Raw genomic sequence first — 21,163 nt, forward strand, 5'->3', positions numbered from 1 at the left:
TCCTAATGCTTCCTGACCAACTATTTCTAAACCTTCATTACCATTTTTATGTTACATTCCCTCAAAAGGCCCCCCAAGCTTCAGGGAAACCTCATTCTATGTGAGAAAAGAAGCATATTGATGCAACCCAAGCATTATTATTTTTTAGGTCATATCTGGAGTACAAAAACATAATCAGATGAATTCTAGAGAGAGAAAGAAGGCTTTCGCAAAGCATCTTGCACAGGATTAAATCTTCTTCGTCTTTTCTTAGGCCCTGCTTAGGTTTCCTCTCTTTTGTCTCATCCTCAGACTGTATTTGCTGTGATAAGAATTCCTCCCTGAAGCAGGAGCTTAGGTAGGGATGTTTGAAGCTTTTGGATACACTAAAGCTAAAAAGAATAATAATGAACGTTACAAATACTGCAGCCAGGTACTGTAGCTCATTTCACACCCCAAAAGGTTTAAGTAATGAATTGAGACTGTTGGGATTAGCTGAAAAGCATTTTGGAGAGGGATGGACCTTTCTTTTCAGATTGGAGGGAAAGAAGGGGATTGCTTTGGCAGGGCAGAAGGTGGGGGAAAGCATTTTAATAGGCAAGGAAATGGAAAATGAAAGCGATTTGAGGCAAAGGATGGCAAAGTATCCTTCCAGGAGAGTCAGAACACGTGGGTAGTTAGGTAAACACCATGACTGAACTGGATACATTTATAGCAGCACACCTGGCACTCACCCAGCACTGATAGCTCTCAGCAAACAGATGAGCTTAATTAATTTTATATTTTCTGACCTCACTCTCAAAATTTTGTGAAAAGAAGAAAACAGAAGAAAAGAAAAAAATAGAATAGAAAAAAATTATCTTCACCTAATCAATTTCCTTCTTTGTGCAAGCTTCCTTATTAAGAACAAGAGAGAAATTGATGGGTCAGTCTGATAGCTTCTCTCTACTATCTTCCAGATGTAACGTATTGGGAAGGAACAAACTCCTGGTATGTCCTACCAAAAATATGGCTGAGAGAAGCCACACAGAGGGTCGATTGTCAGAGACAGGGTTTCCACTGATAACATCTTGGACAACATAGCCTTAATCCCTTGTAATATAACCTTGACTCATTTATAACATAACTTTCTCAGCTGCCATTGCATTTTACTAATTTGTGACTAAGAGGCATATGACATACACCTCCACATTGACTATGAATTTTTCTCAAGTGCATATATTTTGTTCAACACATTATTACTTTATAAAGACATAAGTGCAAAATTTCCTTTAGAATTTAGTGTCAGAAGAAATTTCTCTTCCCTATGGAAACTGTGACACATCTCATAATTAAAGTTATGTGGTTTTTAATATTTTCCTTTTTGCATGGGTTTCCAGGAATCTCAGACACAAATATTAGTAATTATGCTGATCCTGTATATTTTATAGATTTGCCTCCTTATTTCTTTGGGTCTTATTTTCATCTACTATTCTCTTAATCTTCCTGTGTATACTCTTCCTTATAAATCATCTCAGTTTCTTTTGAAAAGATATGGGTATAAAGAAAAAAAGAGAGAATGGAAAAAGATAAGAGAGAAAAGAAAGCAAGAACAAGGAAGTGAGGAAGGAAGCAAAAAATAAGGAAGAAAGAAAATAAGAAAAAGAGGAAGAGGAAAAATTAAAGGAAGGGAGGAAGAAGTTATATTATTCTATTAAACTTTATTAATTTTATTCAAAATTGCCCTTGGTCTTATAGAATATTCTGCATTATTTACAGGTTGAAGAGTTGGAAATACTGTTGAGAAGGGAAATAGAACAGACAAGAAAATTTTTGTTATTCATCTCATGGGGACATAGTTTTCTCCTGTCCTTATCTATTTTAATTTTAGAATATAATCCGTTTCCATTTTAGAATAGAATCTCCCTCCCCAAATAACAGTATCTCAGGAAATGATAAAAGGATAAAGGGGGAAAAACACGATCTCTTGTTGTTTTCATATAAGACTAAAAAGCTATATGTTGCAGAAAATTATTGGCAGATGATTCACAATTATACCAAAACATAAAAAAAAACTTTTAAAAATCTTTTATGTATGTAATTATATTCTCAGTACTCTCTTTGTTACACAAATCTCCCTGGGATTACAAAATACCCATTAGTGTGTAAGTCAAAATAAGCGTTAGAGGCAATGAGAATTCTCTCTAAATTGTATCAATACAAGTAAGTGATATTTCACAGAAAAAGAGTCCCTTAATTCCCAATAAGATGTTTTCAAATACTCAGTGGGAGAAATCAGAATTGAATTTTTCCAGGCAAGAAATAACATGGGCCTGTGGTTGATGGAAACATAGCCATGGGTCTTTTTTCTTTTTACCCTTTTAATGACATCTTTCTCATAGTGGTCTTTTAAAACTCTCTGCTTTTGTTTTCATCTATTGGGGAAAAGAAGTTTTCCACAGAAGTTAAAATAGGCTAGCGTCAGAATGACAAGCTAAGGAATCCCCCAGATTAAGTCAGAGATGACTGTAATAGGGTATGTAAACTTGGTTACAATGGAAAAAAAAATCGACATTTTTCTCTATTTCACTTTGCTTTTTTGTTTTTGTTATCAGGTAAAATCAAACTGCCACATTTTGAAGATGTTTTGTACAAGTTCCATATTTTCTACCGAAACAAATACACAAAGGTTCATGGTTCCTTGGTCATGAGAGGATGACTCTATCAGAATCACCTGGGGCTCTTTAAAGCCCCAAGACCTTGGGGCCTCACGGTACCTAAGGTCTAGGATGGGGGTCCAGGGAGCTCCTAGGAGTCCTTGATGACATGTAGGGGTTCGTAGTTGGATGAGAAATAATTACGTCTTTCTTTTCACTAACCTCTAATTGAAATTTAGTCTTTTCTTCCAATACAAATGTAAGTGACTAACCACAATATTATTAGCAGCCCCTGTAATTTTGTCACCAAAACAAACATAAATATCTTCATACCACATTGCAGTTGCCACATACATCTAAAAATATCATTTATACTCATCTTTGATGTTGCTGTAATCAGTAGAACCACCAGTAGATCTTGTTACCTTAATAAAGAAATATATACTACCATATCATATTTTTAATATTTTGATAATTATTTTCAATGTAATTGATTTTCTTTGTAATTATGTGTATGTTACTTTAGGCACTTAAAAATCTGAACCTAAGAAAAAATTGGTAAATTTCACCAGCCTGCCAAAAGTGTCCATGACACACAAAAGAAGGTTGAGAAAGCCTGCCCTAGGTAGTGGTTCTCAAACTTTAGCATGCATCAGAATCACCTGAAGTGCTTATTCCAACACAGATTGCTGGGCCCTGTTCCAGACTTTCAGATGAGTTTGTCTGAGGTGTGGTTCCAGAATTTGTATTTCTACACATGCATCCCAGGTGTTGCAGCTGCTGTTAGCTTAGTCCTAAAATCACACACTGGGCACCACCGATGTAGGCCACCTTGAATCCAAATGTCTGGGACCAAGTTGAGCTGATTCTAATGTATAACCAGGTTTGGGAGCTGCTTAGGCAATTCTTGGATTACACTTGCTTTCACTCTCTTGCACATAGCAGACACAATTACCTAATCACTGTGTTTTCCCCAACCCTATTAGACAATAAACCTATTAAAGATTAATATTAGAAAGTGATACAATTACTATGGTTTGTGATTGATTATTTTCTTTTACTTATTATTTATTACTTTTTTTGTTTGAGGAATATTGGCCCTGGGCTAACATATGTTGCCCATCTTCCTCTATTTTTTCTCCCCAAAGCCCCAGTACGTAGTTGTATATCCTAGTTGTTAGTCCTTCTAGTTCTTCCATGTGGGATGCTGCCACAGCATGGCTAGATGAGCAGTGCTAGGTTCACACCTGGGATCTGAACCTGCAAACCCTGGGCCCCCAAAGCACAGCGCGTGAACTTGACCACTATACCACTGAGCTGGCCCCTCTCTTTACTTATTTTTAATTGATACATTTCTAATTTTAAAATAGGAAAAATCAGATATAATTTGTAATTCAGGCAAATGATGAGCTTTTTAGCTTGGTCCATTAACCAAGTAAAATAATTCTTTTCCACTATCTTGCCCACAGCTCCCCACTCTTCCCTTACCACACCCATCCAACCCGAGGAACATAGATAAGAATAAAATACAAATGTCCCTTAGTGCTGAACTTGCAAATTAAAAATAACAGAAAATATTATTTACTTTTGTGTAAATTTAGCAAATAAGAGTAAATAATTTAAAGTTGAATGTAGTAGTTACATTTTTTCTACTAATTCCCATATCTTATCTTTGTTGTTGTTTTATGTTAAGTCTTTTCTCACATGGTCAAAAATTTGGGAACACTGACAGAAAATATGGACAAGAACAGGAGCATTATTTGTCCACCAATTTCTTTAACTAATATGAAACATAGTTTCCATTTTCAGTTTTTCAAGACCCAGCGCTAAATTGCAGATAAAAATTTGTTGTGATGCTTAGATAGGAAATTAAATCATTATGCTCTATTTATTTGGAGGCTTATTAAAAATACATTTTACCCCTCACCCTCCAAAATTTTCAATACACCTCTGAAATAGAGGAACATTGAAGTAATTCCATTTCTTATTTTGGGTTTGAGAATGAAAGTCTCAACTTGATGTTTCCAATATTTGAACTGAAGGTATCTTGCATATGACTATTATGAGACTTAAAAGTTAACATTGACGCCTGATAGGCTGCCTAATAGGGATCCATGTAGCTACTTCTATTTTTAAGACATTATTATTTCCTAAATTCTGTAAAGCTGTACAGAACTAACGACTCCTACTTCTTAATGGCTTAGCAAGGCGAATTGACTGCATAGTTCATTTATTGGGTACTATAGTAACAGGGTAGTGTGTTTTCCTAGGAAATATCATTTTAAACATCACTACTCTAAGTTTCTTTAACATTTATTCTCACGTTAGTATAAAATATTCTCTTTCATACTTTGATCAGAGACATGAAAATGTTATTCAAAGCGCTTTTTACTTATGCATACTATAAACGTCAGAGAATGAAAACGTTTCATTTAAAAAAGAGAAGGTTGATGATATCTGCCTTACATGATGTACCTGAATATGTGGGAAATTGCATTTCGTACCCCATCTGCATAAATAATCTTGAGAGTCTACAGTGCCTTTCTAATAAATTGACTGCTAAATTACTTGCCACTGTAGCAAACACATCATTTTAAACTCACTAAGTTTTCTTTCAGTTACCATGCACTACTCTAGACAAATTCTCATTAAGGCTATAACTTTCTTTCAATTACTAGAGCACTATGGAGACTATTTAATAAGTGAAGTCTCAACGATTAAAGTCTTTGCAGAGATTACCCTACTCATTTCTGAAGAAAGCGAGTGCTTGACCTTCATCAACAATATTGCGTCTAACGCAGTTAAGATGTACTCCTTGCTTTACACACACTAAAAAATCTAGTTCTTTGTCCCTGTCTCCAGCTGGAAGGGCTGTGATTCATAGGAAATGGGGTCAGAGAACTAGGGAGTAAAGTCTGGCTGGGGAAAAAACATTAAATAGCACACAGTTGTGTGGAATTTGCTGTCGTCTACTCAAATCAAGCCATTTTCTAGAAAACCTCCCCTGACATGCCCAAATTAAGCAGCTTCTCCTATAGCACATTGTATTTATCACATTTTTTTCCCCAAAGATTGACACCTGAGCTAACAACTGTTGCCAATCTTCTTTTTTTTCCCCTTGCTTTTTATTTTCTCCCCATATCCCCCCAGTACATAGTTGTATATTTTAGTTGTGGGTCCTTCTAGTTGTGACATGTGGGACACCGCCTCAACCTGGCCTAATAAGCTGTGCCATGTCTGCGCTCAGGATCCGAACCCTGGGCTGCTGAAGCAGAGCATGTGAACTTAACCACTCGGTGACAGGGCCAGCCCCTATCACATTGTATTTTAATTATTTTTTTATGTGTCTCTCTCCACCACATAAGCATTTAAAGCAAAAATCATGCCTTATTCATCCATGGACTAGACGTGACATCATTGTTAATGCTTAGATTTCTGATCCGGGAGTAATCAAAATAATATATTTATATTAGCAACTGTTAAAAAATAATGAAGATATATGTTTCCTTTCCAATACATTCTCTTATGAAATTTTAAGAATCTATATTACGCTATCACTCAACATATTTCATTCAAATTCATTAAAAACTTTCTGTCAAAGAAGATGCTGATCTTTTCGATCTTTGTGAATGATTCATCTTAACCCCATGTATCCTCCAGGAAACAATTTAGTTATGATTCCCAAACCACAATGGAAAGAACTCCTATGTTTATAATCACATAGTGATGCTTAGAAAGATAGTGAATTGGAACTCAAGCTCCTGTGCAATGAAAGTCCAGTCATCCAGGGCATTCTGATCCACCAATTGTGGAAATAAGGTCGAGTTACCAATCTCTTTAGCCTAATCTTTACAAACTAAGTCCCTGAGTCCGTAGAACAGCTCTTCAGCATTACTGGCAACTTTAGTGGACGCAGATGACTTCTTAGGGTCTCACCTGTATAAACTCGCTATTGAACTAAAATCAACGTTAAAGTAGGTACCCCGGATCAATGTCACTTACCCAGTGCTTTACTTGAAGTGAGAATAAACAACTGTTAGTTTCAGTGTTTTGTTGACACTTCCTCAAAAAACGTTATTCCCCCTACAAAACACCCTCTTCCAAGATTCGTTATGTCTGAAAGGCCCTCATGTTAAAAGGGTTTTTGTTAGAGTACAAGCTATAATGCATAATAAAAAGGATAATATATAGAAAGTGCAGGAAGTTTCTGATTAATACACATAAACTAAATTGATGATTATTTACATAATGGATGATAAAATTTACTTCCTCCTTTGGCTCTTGATAGGAATTGCCTCCCTGATGAGTCAGGCATCACTTAGATGAATCTTGGAGCTGGGGAGTTCCATCTGAATGAATAGCATTTTAGGAAGTAAGAGGAGTTGAAAGTTCTCAATCTGATTACAGTGGGGCATTTCTGACACTGTCACTGGGACCTCAACACATTTTCCTTTAGTAAAAGATCTATATGAGGTGGTTAGGTACTTTCTTGGGATTAGTATACAATATAGTTCTCTCCAGTCTACTAGAAATTAAATAGTTATTATGGGCTACATTGAAGACCTAACCACTGCACTAATCTTATTTCTAGTGGAAATTATGTTTGGGGTTAAAAAAACACTTTGAAATAAGTTTTGAAAATCTATGTATAGCTGGAGGACTCTCTTATATGGATTATTAATCAGTTGGAAAGAAGAACCCTTTATAAGGAGAGCAATCAATTACATTTGATTTTGATGAACTACGAATGGTTGGGATAACTGCCAAAGCTGAGGGTATGTGTGGATCTGGACTTAAATTATTTTCCTTTGCAACTTTATACAATCTTTTAGAATAAATTCTGAAATCATTCCCTAGTTCAAGACAGAAAGAAAATGATAATGGTTTATAATTGGACAACTTTTGGGATACATTTAGATAGTTAATATCCATATTTATATGTTCATATATATTTATATGTAATGAATAATTATTGTTTCAACAAATGTTTATTAGCACCTATATTTTGAGACAAGGATAAGTCTAGATGTTAGCAATGCAATAAAAATGGATCAAATAGACATGGTTCTTACATTTATAGACTTCATAGTTTAATATGACAAGCCAAACTGGCAAATAATATGGTGCTATAAGCAAAAATATAACCAGATGTGACCTAATATGGTTAAATCTCCAAAATCAAGAATACCAAAGGACTAGAATGGTGAATTAGAGTTGACCGCCTGTACAACTTAAAAGAAAAAAATTATTACTACTTACTACCTTCCATTTTTCACCTCATTACTTTTGAGACTAATGGGAAGATAAAAAATGAATATGGTGAACTTATATATTTGATGTAATGTATTACAACATTAGACTGGAAGGTATAATACATTTTTGGTGAGTCATTAATATGGAATTATCACTTGCACCCTTCTTGAGAAAGTCTGGAAATTTTGCATATCTTTGCTTACAACAATTATACTGCTACAAATTTCCAAAAGAGCTATTGTGAATACGCATCAAAGATATAGAAAAGCATGTTATCTGCAGTGGCCTTGTGACTAGCTATATATATTATGATACAGCATAAAATGGAATATTTCATTTTCTTAAAATATTATAATCTATAGAAAATAATAATAAGAAATGCTCATGTGAGTAGGCTACAAAACAGAGCAGAATATAATATTTTGTATGATTTTATAATACATTTCTATATAATTGTATTTATATAATATTTATAAAAATGCCATTCACGGTAGTTGTCTTTTGAGATTGGGGTTAATTAAGATTTTCATTTTCTTCCTTTTGCTTATGTGTATTTTCTAAATTCATAACTTCCATAAATTTTAAATTTCTTAAAAAACCCAATTCAATACCAATAAAAAAGCTTGAGAATCTCTTAAAAGTGATCAGAGCAGAATGACTTACCCTAGTCCCAGCAGCTGACAAACATCATTTGAAATCTGGGTGGTCCAGTTCTCAGCACAAGCTACATGCCATATGCTCTGGATTCTGAACTGCACCAAACCATTGTTGCTCGTTGTCCCATTGAAAAGACGCACTAAAGAGATTAGATCACACACAGGGTCATTTTGACCTACGTGGATAAAAGTAAATGATGGATTCTAAAGTAAATGTGCAACTTTCTTAACACTTAGAGCTTTGAGAGTGATTGTAATTTTTCTCGAGTGTATTGAAAGGCCTGAGTTGAAAAATACAAATTGGATAGAGTTAATTTTGCCCTACCATATAGCTATGAAAGTGGAAAAGGTAGAGATATGCAAGTCCTTTGCATATCAATACAGCAAAAAAAAAATTATTTATGAAGATGATATCTTATAAATTTAGTCTCTAAAAGAAAAAACTCAAGTTTAGAAACAATTTAGACATTTTTTTCTACTTCTTTCTCCAGAACGATTTTCTTTGCATGTGTTCTTTTCCTGTTTGGATTCTATCAGCTTCCCCACCATCTGACAACCATTTTGGATAGAATCTTCAGGCTAGTAGTGGCTAGGTAGGGGTTGGGCCAAGCTAAGCTAGTTTATCAAACAGGTAAAACATCAGCAATGAAAGTTTTACCTAAAAACATCATACTTTAATTTTATAAATTAGCATTACCGTTTACATTTTTTTTCTGTTATGAGAGGAAGAAGAGCATTGGCTTTAGAATTAGACTGCCTTAGGTTTAAAATACAGTGCTTGCCCTCACTAGGTGCATCATCTTTGGCAGCCACTTAACTTCTCCAAGCCTCAGTGTTCTCATGGCTAAAACAGAGCTAATTCTTATTACATGAAGATTGTTTCATAGCGCTTAGTTACAGTCCATGGCACATAATAAGTAGCATTACATATTTGCTTAGAAATAAAAATGAGACAGTAAAAGTAGCCATTGCTCATAATGTTATAGAGATCTGGAAGTGAGACTGGACTGAAGATTAAACAAGGCAGAAGAAGGAGTAGATACTGAAGAATCAAGTGTGCAAAGGACCAAAACTAAGAAAGTGATTTATAGATAAGAATGAGGGTGCCTCCCTATGTAGATGATATACTGAGTATAATACTCAATTAGAGTGGCGCTAGAGTGCCTAGTATTGGCTATTGTCTCTCTGTGGTATTGTATGCTTTCTACCTGAATATGGGTCACCCTAGACTTAAAGTTATTAAATGTAGTCCAATTCAAACAAACTAACAAAAAACAGGGGCCTCCATGTTAACTTTTCTCCTAACCAGAATGGAGACAGAGGCGCTGAAATCACTGTGAGATGTTCATATCTCAAAGCATCAGAACACGTCCTAATAAACACATTCACAATCTTCCTTTCATATTTGTAGAATCTAAATGTGGAAGCTAAAGTGATAAAGTATTTTCCTAAAAATAAAGCATACCACAATGTGCTTCATCTGAGCCATCTGGACAGTGTGGAAGACCATCACAGAGATTCACCAGTGGAACACACTCTCCATTCTTACACTGAAAATTGTCTTCTTTGCAGGGCTCTGTGGGGAAAGAACATTTATTGTATAGGACAAAGAAATGACAAATAGATAGGTCTGGAGTATCCATCCCATTTCTGCCCCTTTAAACATCAGCCCTTTGCCATGGTGCGTGGTTGTATTAGCTTTGATCTTGAATAAGACTATACACTTAGTTGCTCAGAATGCCTCCACGATAGTCACGTCAAAGCCTTGAGTGTAGACAAAACCTTAGGCACTCCTTTGAGGCAGAGTTGAGGAAGTTCCAAGAGATGGCTGAGACGTTTAGAATACACCCCTCCCTCACAATCTCTGTTAGAATCTCTTCAATAAATTCCACCACCCAAATGAACACACAAGCAATAACCATTGGGAAGTTACACAAGCATAGAAAGATCTCTCCATTTCACCTTCCAAATAATACCTCCAAACTTTCTTTATATCGAAATGTAGAAATTGCCTTTTCGTGGGACCAAAGTTGGAGTAGGCTGGAAATAGTGAGCTCAGTGAAAGCATAGTCAGGTGGGACAAAGTAGTCATAAAGAAACGGAAACTCTGCAATAGCAGTAATTTGAAAGGAAGTTGGGGTTGGAGCTCCAAACAAGTGAAGCAGGGTTGGAGTCATGGGGATGTACTGGGCATATGAAGAAACAGAAGGAAAATGAACAGGCTGGACAAGGAAGGAACTGCGCAGATCTGGAGGCAGTTGGTGGTTTCCAGAGTTTGAGTTGCACAAAAAGAGGCCTACTGGAACTATTCATTGTTTGAAGGGAGTGAGTGCTGCTGTGTCCTGGAACTGTTTGTTTGGTCTTAAAGGGTTTTGCCCTGGGAGAGCCCTCATCTCACAGGGAGAGAAGCATTTGCTTCCCTTAAGATGTTTTCTAATTATGACTTAGGAGGATTAGCTACATGTTGGGATCTGTGTTGAGAGCCACATGAGATTTGGATCCTCTGAGAATGGAGATGGTGGTAGAATAAAGAGGCTTAATGTCTCTTCCTGTCCATGGCACATGGACAACCATATGGGGAAGCAAAAGCTTACGCGATAAAAATAAGGAATAAGGAAACCTGTATTTTGAAAGCTATTAGCAAATCTTAATTATACACTGCTACGTTGTTTTCAAGGAGACACAATTCAAGTTAAAATAGTTTCAAGACTAAACTATACTAACCTCCATAGAGACTTTCTCAATTCATGATGACCAAATGTAATGGCGCTCAAAAAGAATCATTGCTGTTGTTTTAGAATCTAGGTTGTAGCCTCAAATCTCAGAGAATTGATAAATAATGTTACATTCTAAAGAGAGATACTAAATATAGCCATACTACACTTACTAAAAAAATACCAAAACTGGTCCAGCAGCTATAAATACTTGTCACCTATTTACAGCTATAAAAAAAAAAGGATTCAAGTTTTGTGTAAGAAATACTGCATAGAGGAGCCAGCCCAGTGGCGTAGTGGTTAGGTTCACATGCTTTGCTTTGGCAGCCTGGGGTTCTCAGATTTGGATCCCAGGTGCAGACCTAGCACCACTCCTCAAGTCACACTGTGGTGGCATCCCACATAAAAGAGAGGAAGATTGGCACAGATGTTAGCTCAGTGACAATCTTCTGCAAGCAAAAGAGGAAAATAGGCAACAGATGTTAGTTCAGGACCAATCTTCTTCACAAAAAAGAAAAAGCATACCGTATAGAGTCCTTGAGGAGGAGGTTCTTCTGAGAGAGGGAAAGACGATGCGATCTAGGCACCAAGTAAGGGATGCCCCAAGACAGAAATTCATATTGGGTTGCCTTAAAAGAGGGAGGCCAGCACTTCATTTCCCAGCTGAAAGTTTATTACACTGCAGAATCACAATGGCTAGTGCTTCCACAGGACTAGCGTAGGGGCTTTCAGGTTTTTTTACTTTAGTAATAAGTAGATTTTAAACAATGCTCTGGGACATACACTAATGTGCATGTGCTGTGGAACTGAATTAAATACTCTTAGTCTGTTCTGTTCTATTCTATTCCATTCCATCCACTCCATTTCCTAACAAGGAATGCTGTTCAAAACCAAATAAATTGATTTCATGCCTCACTTTTTGAAAAATACAAAACTAAACTGAAGTTTAGTGAAAAATTTCATGGCAGATGACTTTAGTTTCCTAAAGTTTGTGAGCACATAGCTGCATAAATAAAGATTGCTGTTGGGGCCGGCCCGGTGGCACAGTGGTTAAGTTCGCAAGTTCCGCTTCTTGGTCGCCCGGGGTTCACTGGTTTGGATCCCACGTGAGGACATGGTACCACTTGGAAAAAGCCATGATGTAATAGGCATCCCACATATAAAATAGAGGAAGATGGGCATGGATGTTAGCTCAGGGCCAGTCTTCCTCAGCAAAAAGAGGAAGATTGGCAGTAGTTAGCTCAGGGCTAATCTTTCTTAAAAGAAGAAAAAGATTGTTGTTCACTTCCTATATAATGAGTTCAGAAGTCAGACAGTTACTGGAATTTCCCTTGATGATAGTTAGGGCTAGAAGAGAGGGTGGTAGTAGAAATCATCTGAATTTTCTCCATGTGTGCGGCAGGGCATGAGTTTCCTTTTGGCCATGTGGACACTTGGAAAGATAATTAAGTGACAGCTATCTGACAGGACAAGTGGGCTCCAGCACAAAGAAGTGGAGGGATGGAGACTGGGGGGTGGGGATTAGGAGCTGAGAACAGTTATATGGGATCATTTAGGAAGAGTATTACCCATGCCTACAGTGCAGTAGGCTTTGGGGAAGTTGAGAAGAGGAACACTCCAAAGAACTCATAACTCTTCTACATAAAAGCTAACATTTGGCCAGGAGCCACTGTTAGCCAGAGGAAAACTACAGTGATGATAGGTTTTTTCCTGTCTGTCTCTCCTCTGACACTGGAGCTATGGGAAGATGGAAGGGGAAAAAAGTAGAAAATTAGTCAAAGACAATATTTATACCTTTCTCTATCTTAAGTTATTGGGCCAAGGTTTATGCTTGAATTCAGAGATAAAAGAAACTTTGAATTAAATGACGTTAAAGTTTTGATACTGTATTTGATAGTATATTTTAACACCTAAAAGTGAATTTTGGAAAGAGGTTGGATGATGGCACCTTAAGAAGATCCTGAGTTTACCTCCTCCCATAGACACAGCAAATCTACAACTACATGTGGAATAATTTCCTCTGAAGGCGATCTGAAAACTGGATGAAAATAGCCTCCACAACAAGGGACAACATTGAGAGAGGTGGAAGAGGCAGCGATATGGTCCTCCTGAGGGAAAACCACACCCTAGCCGCAACGTTTCATGGTCTGGAGCAATCTCTAATGTGTGGAGCTTTTCCCGGAAGAGGGAGGGATTCCAACTCCACATTAGGCACCCCAGCCCTTAGATCAGCACAGGAAGGTCAAGATCCCAAAACATCTGTCTTTGAAACCAACAGGGAATGAGTTCAGGAAAACTACAGAAGTTCAGGGAAAAGAAAACTCACTCTTAAAGGGACCATGCACAGATTCATTGACCCAGAAACCAGCACAAAAACACCAGATAGAAAAGCACATAGTCCACAGATGAAGGAGACCCACCTATTAAGCCTGGAGTGCCTCCTGGAGAGTCAGGACGCAACTGGGATTCCACACAGGGACCAAGACACCGGCAGCAGCCATTTTTGTGACCTCATTCAGCCATGCTGACTCTAGTGCTGGCAGGTGCCATTTTGGAGTACCCCCTCTGGCCTGTTGACTGAAGGAGTGCCCTGCACACCAGCATGCCTGCAGCAGTTGCATGCTGCCAGCCCCACAACCAGCCACACCAGAGGGTGTGGCTCTACTCACCAGTGTGCCCACAACAATTGTGCACTGCTGGGCTTTGCAGTCAGCCACACCAAAGGCCTGGCCCACCCACCAGTGTACCTGCAGTGGTCCTGCATGTCCAGGCCTCACAGCCAGCTAGTCCAGGAGCCAGCCCTGCCTACCAGTGCACTTGTAGCAGTCATAGCCCCACCCCATATGGAGGACATCCCTGGAGCACCTGACTTTGGTGACTAGACGGGAGCATGCTGCTGGGCCTCACAGGACATCTTTTACTTAAGGTCACTTTTCCAAGATTGGGAGATATAGCTGATCTACCTAATACACAGAAATAAACCCAGAGAATTAGGCAAAAATAAGGAGAAAAAAGAACATGGTCCAAATGAAAGAACAAGACAAATCCTCTGAAAAAGAACTAAACAAAACAGAGATAAGAAATTTACCTGATAAAGAGTTCAAAGTAATGGTTATAAGGATGGTTACCAAACTCAGGAGAAGAATGGATGGACCCAGTGAGAACTTGACTAAAGAGTTAGAAAATATAGAAAAGAACCAATCATAGCTGAAGAATATGGTAACTGAAATGAAAAATTTATGAGAGTGAATCAACAGCAGATTAGATAATACAGAAGAATGGATCGACCACCCAGATGACCAAGTAGAGGAAATCTCTCAAACTGAACAGAAAAAAGAACAAAGAATTTTGAAAAATGAGGACAACATAAAGCAATCTAAGATTTGCATATAGGAATCACAGAAGGAAGAGAGAGAGAGAGAGAAAGGGACAGAGAACTTATTTCAAGAAATAATACCTAAAACTTCCCTAACCTGGGGAAGGAAACAAACATCCAGGTCCAGGAATCACAGAGAGTCCCAAACAAGATGAATCCAAAGAGGTCCACACCAAGACACATTATAATTAAAAGATCAAAAATTAAAGAGAGAATCTTAAAAGCAGCAAGAAAAAAGCAACAGATTATGTACAGGGGAACTCCCATGAGACTATCGGCTGTCTTCCCAGCAGAAATCTTACAGTCTAGAAAAGAGCGGCATGATATCCTCAAAGTCGTGAAGGGAAAAATCCTACAACCAAGAATACTCTATCAAGCAAGGTTATCATTCAAAATGGAAGGAGAGAGGGTTTTCCAGACAAGTGAAAACTAAAGGTGTTCATCACCACTTAACTGGCCTCATGATAAATGTTAAAGGAACTTCTTTAAGTGGAAAATAAAAGCAGCAAAGAGAAATAAGAAAATTATGAAAGAAAAAGTCACAGATAAAGGCAAACATATAGTAAAGGTAGTGGATAAATCACTTATAAATTGGGTATGGAGTTCAAAAGACAAAAGTGGTAAAATAAATGAAATAGACACTAAAAAATAACAGAAAAGATCAAAAAAATTAAGACGTAGTTCTTTGAAAAGCTAAACAAAACTGATAAACTTTTAGCCAGACTCATCAAGAAAAAGGGAGAAAGGGCCCAAATAAATAAAATCAGAATTGAAAGAGGAGAAGTTACAACTGACACCACAGAACTACAAAAGATCATAAAAGAATACTACAAAAAAGTATATGCCAACAAAGTGGACAACCTAGAAGAAATGGATAAATTCTTAGAAGCATAGAATCTTCCAAGACTGAATCAGGAAGAAAAAGAAAATTTGAACAGACTGGTTACTAATAATGAAATTGGATCAGTAATCAAAAAACTCCCAACAAACAAAAGTTCAGGACCAGATGACTTGACAGTGAACCCCACAAAACACTTAAAAAAGAGTTGATATCTATCCTCAAACTATTCCAAAAAATTGGAGAGAAAGGATCACTTCCAAACTCATTCTCCAAGGTCAGCATTGCCTTGATACCAAAACCAGGTAAGACATTACAAAAAAAATTACAGGCCAATATCCCTGATTCAAACATCCTCCACAAAATATTAACAAACTGAATTCAACAACATATTAAAATGAACATACACCATGATCAAGTGGGATTTATTCCAGGGATGCAAAGATGGTTCAATATCTGCAAATCAATGAACATGGTACACCACATTAACAAAACAAAGGACAAAAATTATATGACCATCTCGATAGATACAGAAAAAGAATTTGACAAAATTCAACATCATTTATAATAAAAAAAATATACTCAACAAAGTGGGTATAGAGGGAATGTACCTCAACATAATAATGGCCTTACCTGGCAGACCCATAGCTAACAACATACTCAATGGTGAAAAGCTGAAAGCTGCCCACTCTAGCCACTTTTATTTAAAATGCCTGGTACAAAGTAGGAAATCAGTAGATATTTGTTAAATGTTAAGTGAATTAGTTTGTGTTAAATGAGCAAGATGCCTCAAAAACCAGTATGAGCGTTACTAGAATTGACACAATATAAAGCAATCTTTAAAAGTATTATTGCAAAAAATATATTTTTAAATTAGGCAATTGATTGTCTGATGGTAACTCCATTGATTTGAAAAACAGAAATTAATTCTATGAACAATGAAGATAAAGCTTACTTATTTGAATTTGAATGTTGATTAAAACATAGGCTCTGGAATCATATGACCTTGGTTTGATCTGCAATTTAGCCACTTTCGTTTTATTATTTTTGACTTTGGGCAAATAAATTAATCTTTCTGAGATTCAGTTTCCTTGACTGACAAATAGGAATAAATACTGCTTATGTCTTAGGTGTATCATGAGGATAAGTTAAAGAAAATGAAATGTGTTTAGTACACCAACAGGAATAATTGAATGCTCAAAAATTAATACTCTTAACAGTAAGAATAATAACATTTAAAAACTATCTTGTTCACTGATACTTTTGTGTTAACATTCTTACTTTCATGTGCTGGTTGTGCTACGTTCCCCTCCAGATAACATGTAAACAACAAGAAATCATACCTAATCCTTCCTCTGCATATCTTACAACAATAATTGGACCTATTTTCATAATTTACTTTAAACTTTGAAAAAGTCTGTATTTTTTCAACACAAATCTAAATTACCTTAATAAAAAAATATTGTAAGGAAGACGTGGCTGGGCTGGTTTCTACAAATTACTACCCCATGGGAGAAGTAGGTTACATATATCAACCATAATACTATTAGAGAGGTTCTTGTATATGTAATTATCAATTTGTTTCACAAACAGGTATTCTTTAACCAGATTATTGAGATGATAAATGGACGAAGACAACTACACATTCTACCAGCAAACATTAATATTTTAATTGACTTCTTCTTTTCTCTTTCTAGTATTAATTTTCCTTTAGAAAATAGAAGGGCTTAAACTAGGTATACATGTGTTTGTATTTATATTTATATATTCTACTTTAAATCTAGACTTTAATATATATTATATTTATTTAAAAAGTTGACAGCACTAATTACATATCCATGATCAAATTCTTAATATACTTATAGCATGTTAGTCACCTCTAGTTATTTTTAAATTATCTCATCACTTTGTTTTCATAGCTTGTTAAGGTCATATAAAGATGAAGTCTCAATGCCAATAATTTAATCATAGACAACTTTATTGATAATTTTACTCCTTTACTAGTGTAATCTGGCTATATTTAACTGGAAAAGCCCATATTTGTGAATGGAAACAAATTTAGATACCTAAGTAAAAATATGAATGAAAATGTGTAAATATCTGAAAATTGTCATTCATTTTTGTGCTATAGCTAAAGTTTTAGGGTTATACCCTATGAAAACAGAAAAATTAACTTGTGTCTGTAAGATGAATGCCCTGGATGAAAATATGCTGACTGGGGCAAAACGATATTGTTGCTATACTGAATAGAAATTGTCAATTCTGATGAGAGGTGTAAATAAACTCTTTCAAAATTTTCCTTACACGCATGAACTGGATTCCGATTTTTTGCAACATATACCAGTTCAGTTTCACTAAGAAGTCTCTAATGCAAAAGTTTAACTCTCTGTGGCCTCTGAAGTCCTATCTCTGATCGTTTTATGCCCATGGTAAGAGAAGGAAAAAGAAATATTGCTCAGAATTGGATTTTCTCTTCTTTTTGTGAAGTCTCCTGGAGCCCTGCCTCATTTAGTCAACATATGCTTGGTTTTAAATGGAACTGAATTGATCTCCAAGGCACATGCCACACAATCTGGGGAGGGCTCTAAACCCCTAAATGAAATCAGCTGCCACTTCCACAGTTGCCTGATAAGCACTGTTGAATCCCAAATTAAGACTCTGAGCATCAGAAAAGAGCAATGAAGTGACATTTATAGACCAATCTCAATAACTCTATATTTCATATACTCTAATTTAACACAAATGGAAAAGTTAAAAAAGGGATAAAGAAAGGAGATACAAAAGTACCTTTTACAATTATTTTATATTTCAGTTAAATGATTTGGAAGGTGTCCTTAAAATATCTCAGAAGATAATGAAGCACATAAATGCTGAAAATTTGTGATATCCCTTTTATGCTTTTTCCCAAAATCATCACCAAAGCAGAGCACCAATATAGACAGATATGTGTGCTCAATCTCTCTTTCCATTACCAGTTTGATTATCTTCTGCTGCCAATTCCCTGTTTGTGTAATTGGTTTTCATTTTTTTTTCATGTAAAAATCTCACTGGGAGAAGATTGTGCCAATGACGACTCAATCACTCCATTTTCTACTCCCCAGCAGCATCTGTCCCATGTCCAGGAGGAATGTGAAACCACATTCCAGCATATTCACCACACGGTGACAGTCATGGAAGACTCCATTCTAGCTCCAATCAAGGGAGTTTTCTCTAAATGATTTATTTCCTAAAGAACATAATAGTAGTCACCGAAATTTAGCGAGAAGGTGAGCAAACATATCAACCCCTACACCACAAATCTGGTATCTATTTTATGGAAGCAATAAATTAAATTATTTTAGTTTTTATCTTGAATAGAAATTGTAATATTTTTCAAAACCCTTGATGTTGTATTTATCTCATTATAAGAATCTAATAAACACTAGCAACTGTAATATTTTTGATGGAATAGATTTGTTGCTGTCTTCCTTTTCACAACCTATTCATATCTTTCCCTGTCTTTCCTGCCTTCTCATTTATAATTTAAAATATTGGTTTAAAGACTTACTATGTCTCTAAAATTTTGTTTCATGGTACTTTCTCTTTTGAAAATGGTGGAATGCCCAATAATTATTTCAATTGTAGATTTTATGGATAAGTTCACGGCTTTATTGGTTAGAGCTATTAATTTTTTCTCTTAATAGGTTTGTGGGTTTTACTATTCATCTTTATTTCTTTAAAAATATAATACTTCTTTCAAAAGTTTGGGAGGCCTTCCCCTCCAGTAGAATACTTATTAGGTATTTGCTTCCTCTACTTTAAGATACTCTGCAGAACTGGGCACTTAATTCTATTGAGTTCAATACAGATGGTACTGATCCCTATTTATTTGTTATTGCAGTAGTTTTTCCTCAAAAACTTACAGATATCACTCCACTGTTTTCAAGTATTCATCATGAAATGAGTTAAATATAAAGGTGATCTGATTTTTAACACCTTTGAACAATGATTATATTTATTCTGATTAGGAATTTGCTGGAAATTTTTCCTCCTGAAATTTAAAGATTTAAACAGGAAATATTATAACACCAACTCCTGCTTATCAATTTTTTATAGAAAATAGTAAGACTTCATGATTTTTAGGTCACTTTAGTCAGATCCGGAAAGTATATAATTTTTTTTCCCCCATCACACCTTTCACTATTTGCTTTGATGGGTTCTTTTCCTTTGGGAATGTCTATAATTTTGAAATTGTGGTTTGGTGTTTTTTCCTGCAAGCCCATCAGACTCGCACATTTTTCCATCTCTTTATCTATTGCTTTTGCATTCCTGATCATGCTTTTGTGAAGCAATTTTTGTGGAAATATGGATATTTTGGTGCCAGAGTTTTTGAATAGGTATGCAATTGACCAAAAAATTGTGCGGCTCACACCATTAACAAAGACTTCCAATCAAATCAGAAAGAAGAACCTGGTTGTGGTAAAGATTCAACAGAATACTCCCCTGCCCAAAGATGGCCATGGTTTTCCAAATTGTAATATCATTTTGGGGGGCAGGTGTTCAGCAAGCTATCAGGAGCTAAAAATTATATATTAATATTTTAGAAAAAAATTGAGTTATAATTTTAGGTATAAAAGTAATGATGAAGGTGGCAGATTGGTAGTGTAGTGGTTAAGTTCGCGTACTCCACTTCCAAGGCTCAGAGGTTGCTGGTTCTGATCCTGGGCACTGACCTATGCACTGCTTATCAAGCTCTGCTGTGGCAGGCGTTCCACATATAAAATAGAGGAAGATAGGCACAGATATTAGCTCAGGGCCAATCTTCCTCAGCAAAAAGAGGAGGATTGGTGGCAGATGTTAGCACAGGCCTAATCTTCCTCAAAAAAAAATGAATAAAATAATAGTGAAACCATTTTTTATGTTCTATTATTACCCCAAATTTTTTATTATGTCATTTACTTTGTATGTAACTATAAGAATCAATTAGCTTGCTTTTATCAGTCAATACACATCCCAAAATCTGTTTTCTTCTTAGTACTAAACACTAACTACCAAAATTTCCTCATCTACGTCCATTACCCATCTACACTTTAAAAGTGTCATCAGAAAACCAAATGATTAACATAAGTTCAATCAAATGTTGAATTAAAATAATAGGTATATCACAAAGAGAAAGAAACTGAAATAGTAGATAAAATATTGGCAGACAAACAAGGTCATCATAGTAAAATCAGTAGCAACATAATTATCAAGTCAGAGAATCAGAGTAACTCAGTTCAAAATTGTAGTCTCAAAATTATCTTAATTAATATTTTCCAAATCAGTGATTTAATTCTCTTCTAAGTTAGCTTCCAATTATAGATATGCATATGCACATATATATACAGTATATACATGTAAATAAAATCATACACACAGATACTTATACATATACATTTACGTTAATATAAAACATCAATTGATATTTTCATGTCAATAAATTTTCTTTTTTTTACTTTGGAAGATAATTATAAATAAATATAATTTAAAAATAAATCGTTTTAATTTATAAAGTAAAAATCATTACAAATCATGTCATTTTCTACATTTTCTCCTTTTTCATGTACTCTAAGCAAATTCTAATTTTCTATAGATCTCAAAGATTTTATTCCTTTTCTTTTACGCTATATTTTTTTCATAGACTTTACTATTTGTGTTTGTTTACTTCACTAATTGATTATTTTGATTGATTC

At 35.7% G+C, this 21,163-nt stretch overlaps 1 protein-coding gene across 2 annotated transcripts in view; it reads right to left on the bottom strand.

The window, feature by feature from the left end:
• Nucleotides 1-21,163, bottom strand: part of TMPRSS15 (transmembrane serine protease 15) — a 128,788-nt gene that overhangs the window by 37,189 nt on the left and 70,436 nt on the right. For both annotated transcript variants that reach the window (XM_003364217.3, XM_070252250.1), the window contains 2 exons: nucleotides 9,990-10,100; nucleotides 8,532-8,664 (listed from right to left, as the gene is read on the bottom strand). In XM_003364217.3, the coding sequence (XP_003364265.1) occupies nucleotides 8,532-8,664; nucleotides 9,990-10,100 (244 nt within the window). The remainder of the gene's footprint in view (nucleotides 1-8,531; nucleotides 8,665-9,989; nucleotides 10,101-21,163) is intronic.

The sequence above is a fragment of the Equus caballus genome, chromosome 26, assembly GCF_041296265.1.
Source record: "Equus caballus isolate H_3958 breed thoroughbred chromosome 26, TB-T2T, whole genome shotgun sequence".
Taxonomy (NCBI): domain Eukaryota; kingdom Metazoa; phylum Chordata; class Mammalia; order Perissodactyla; family Equidae; genus Equus; species Equus caballus.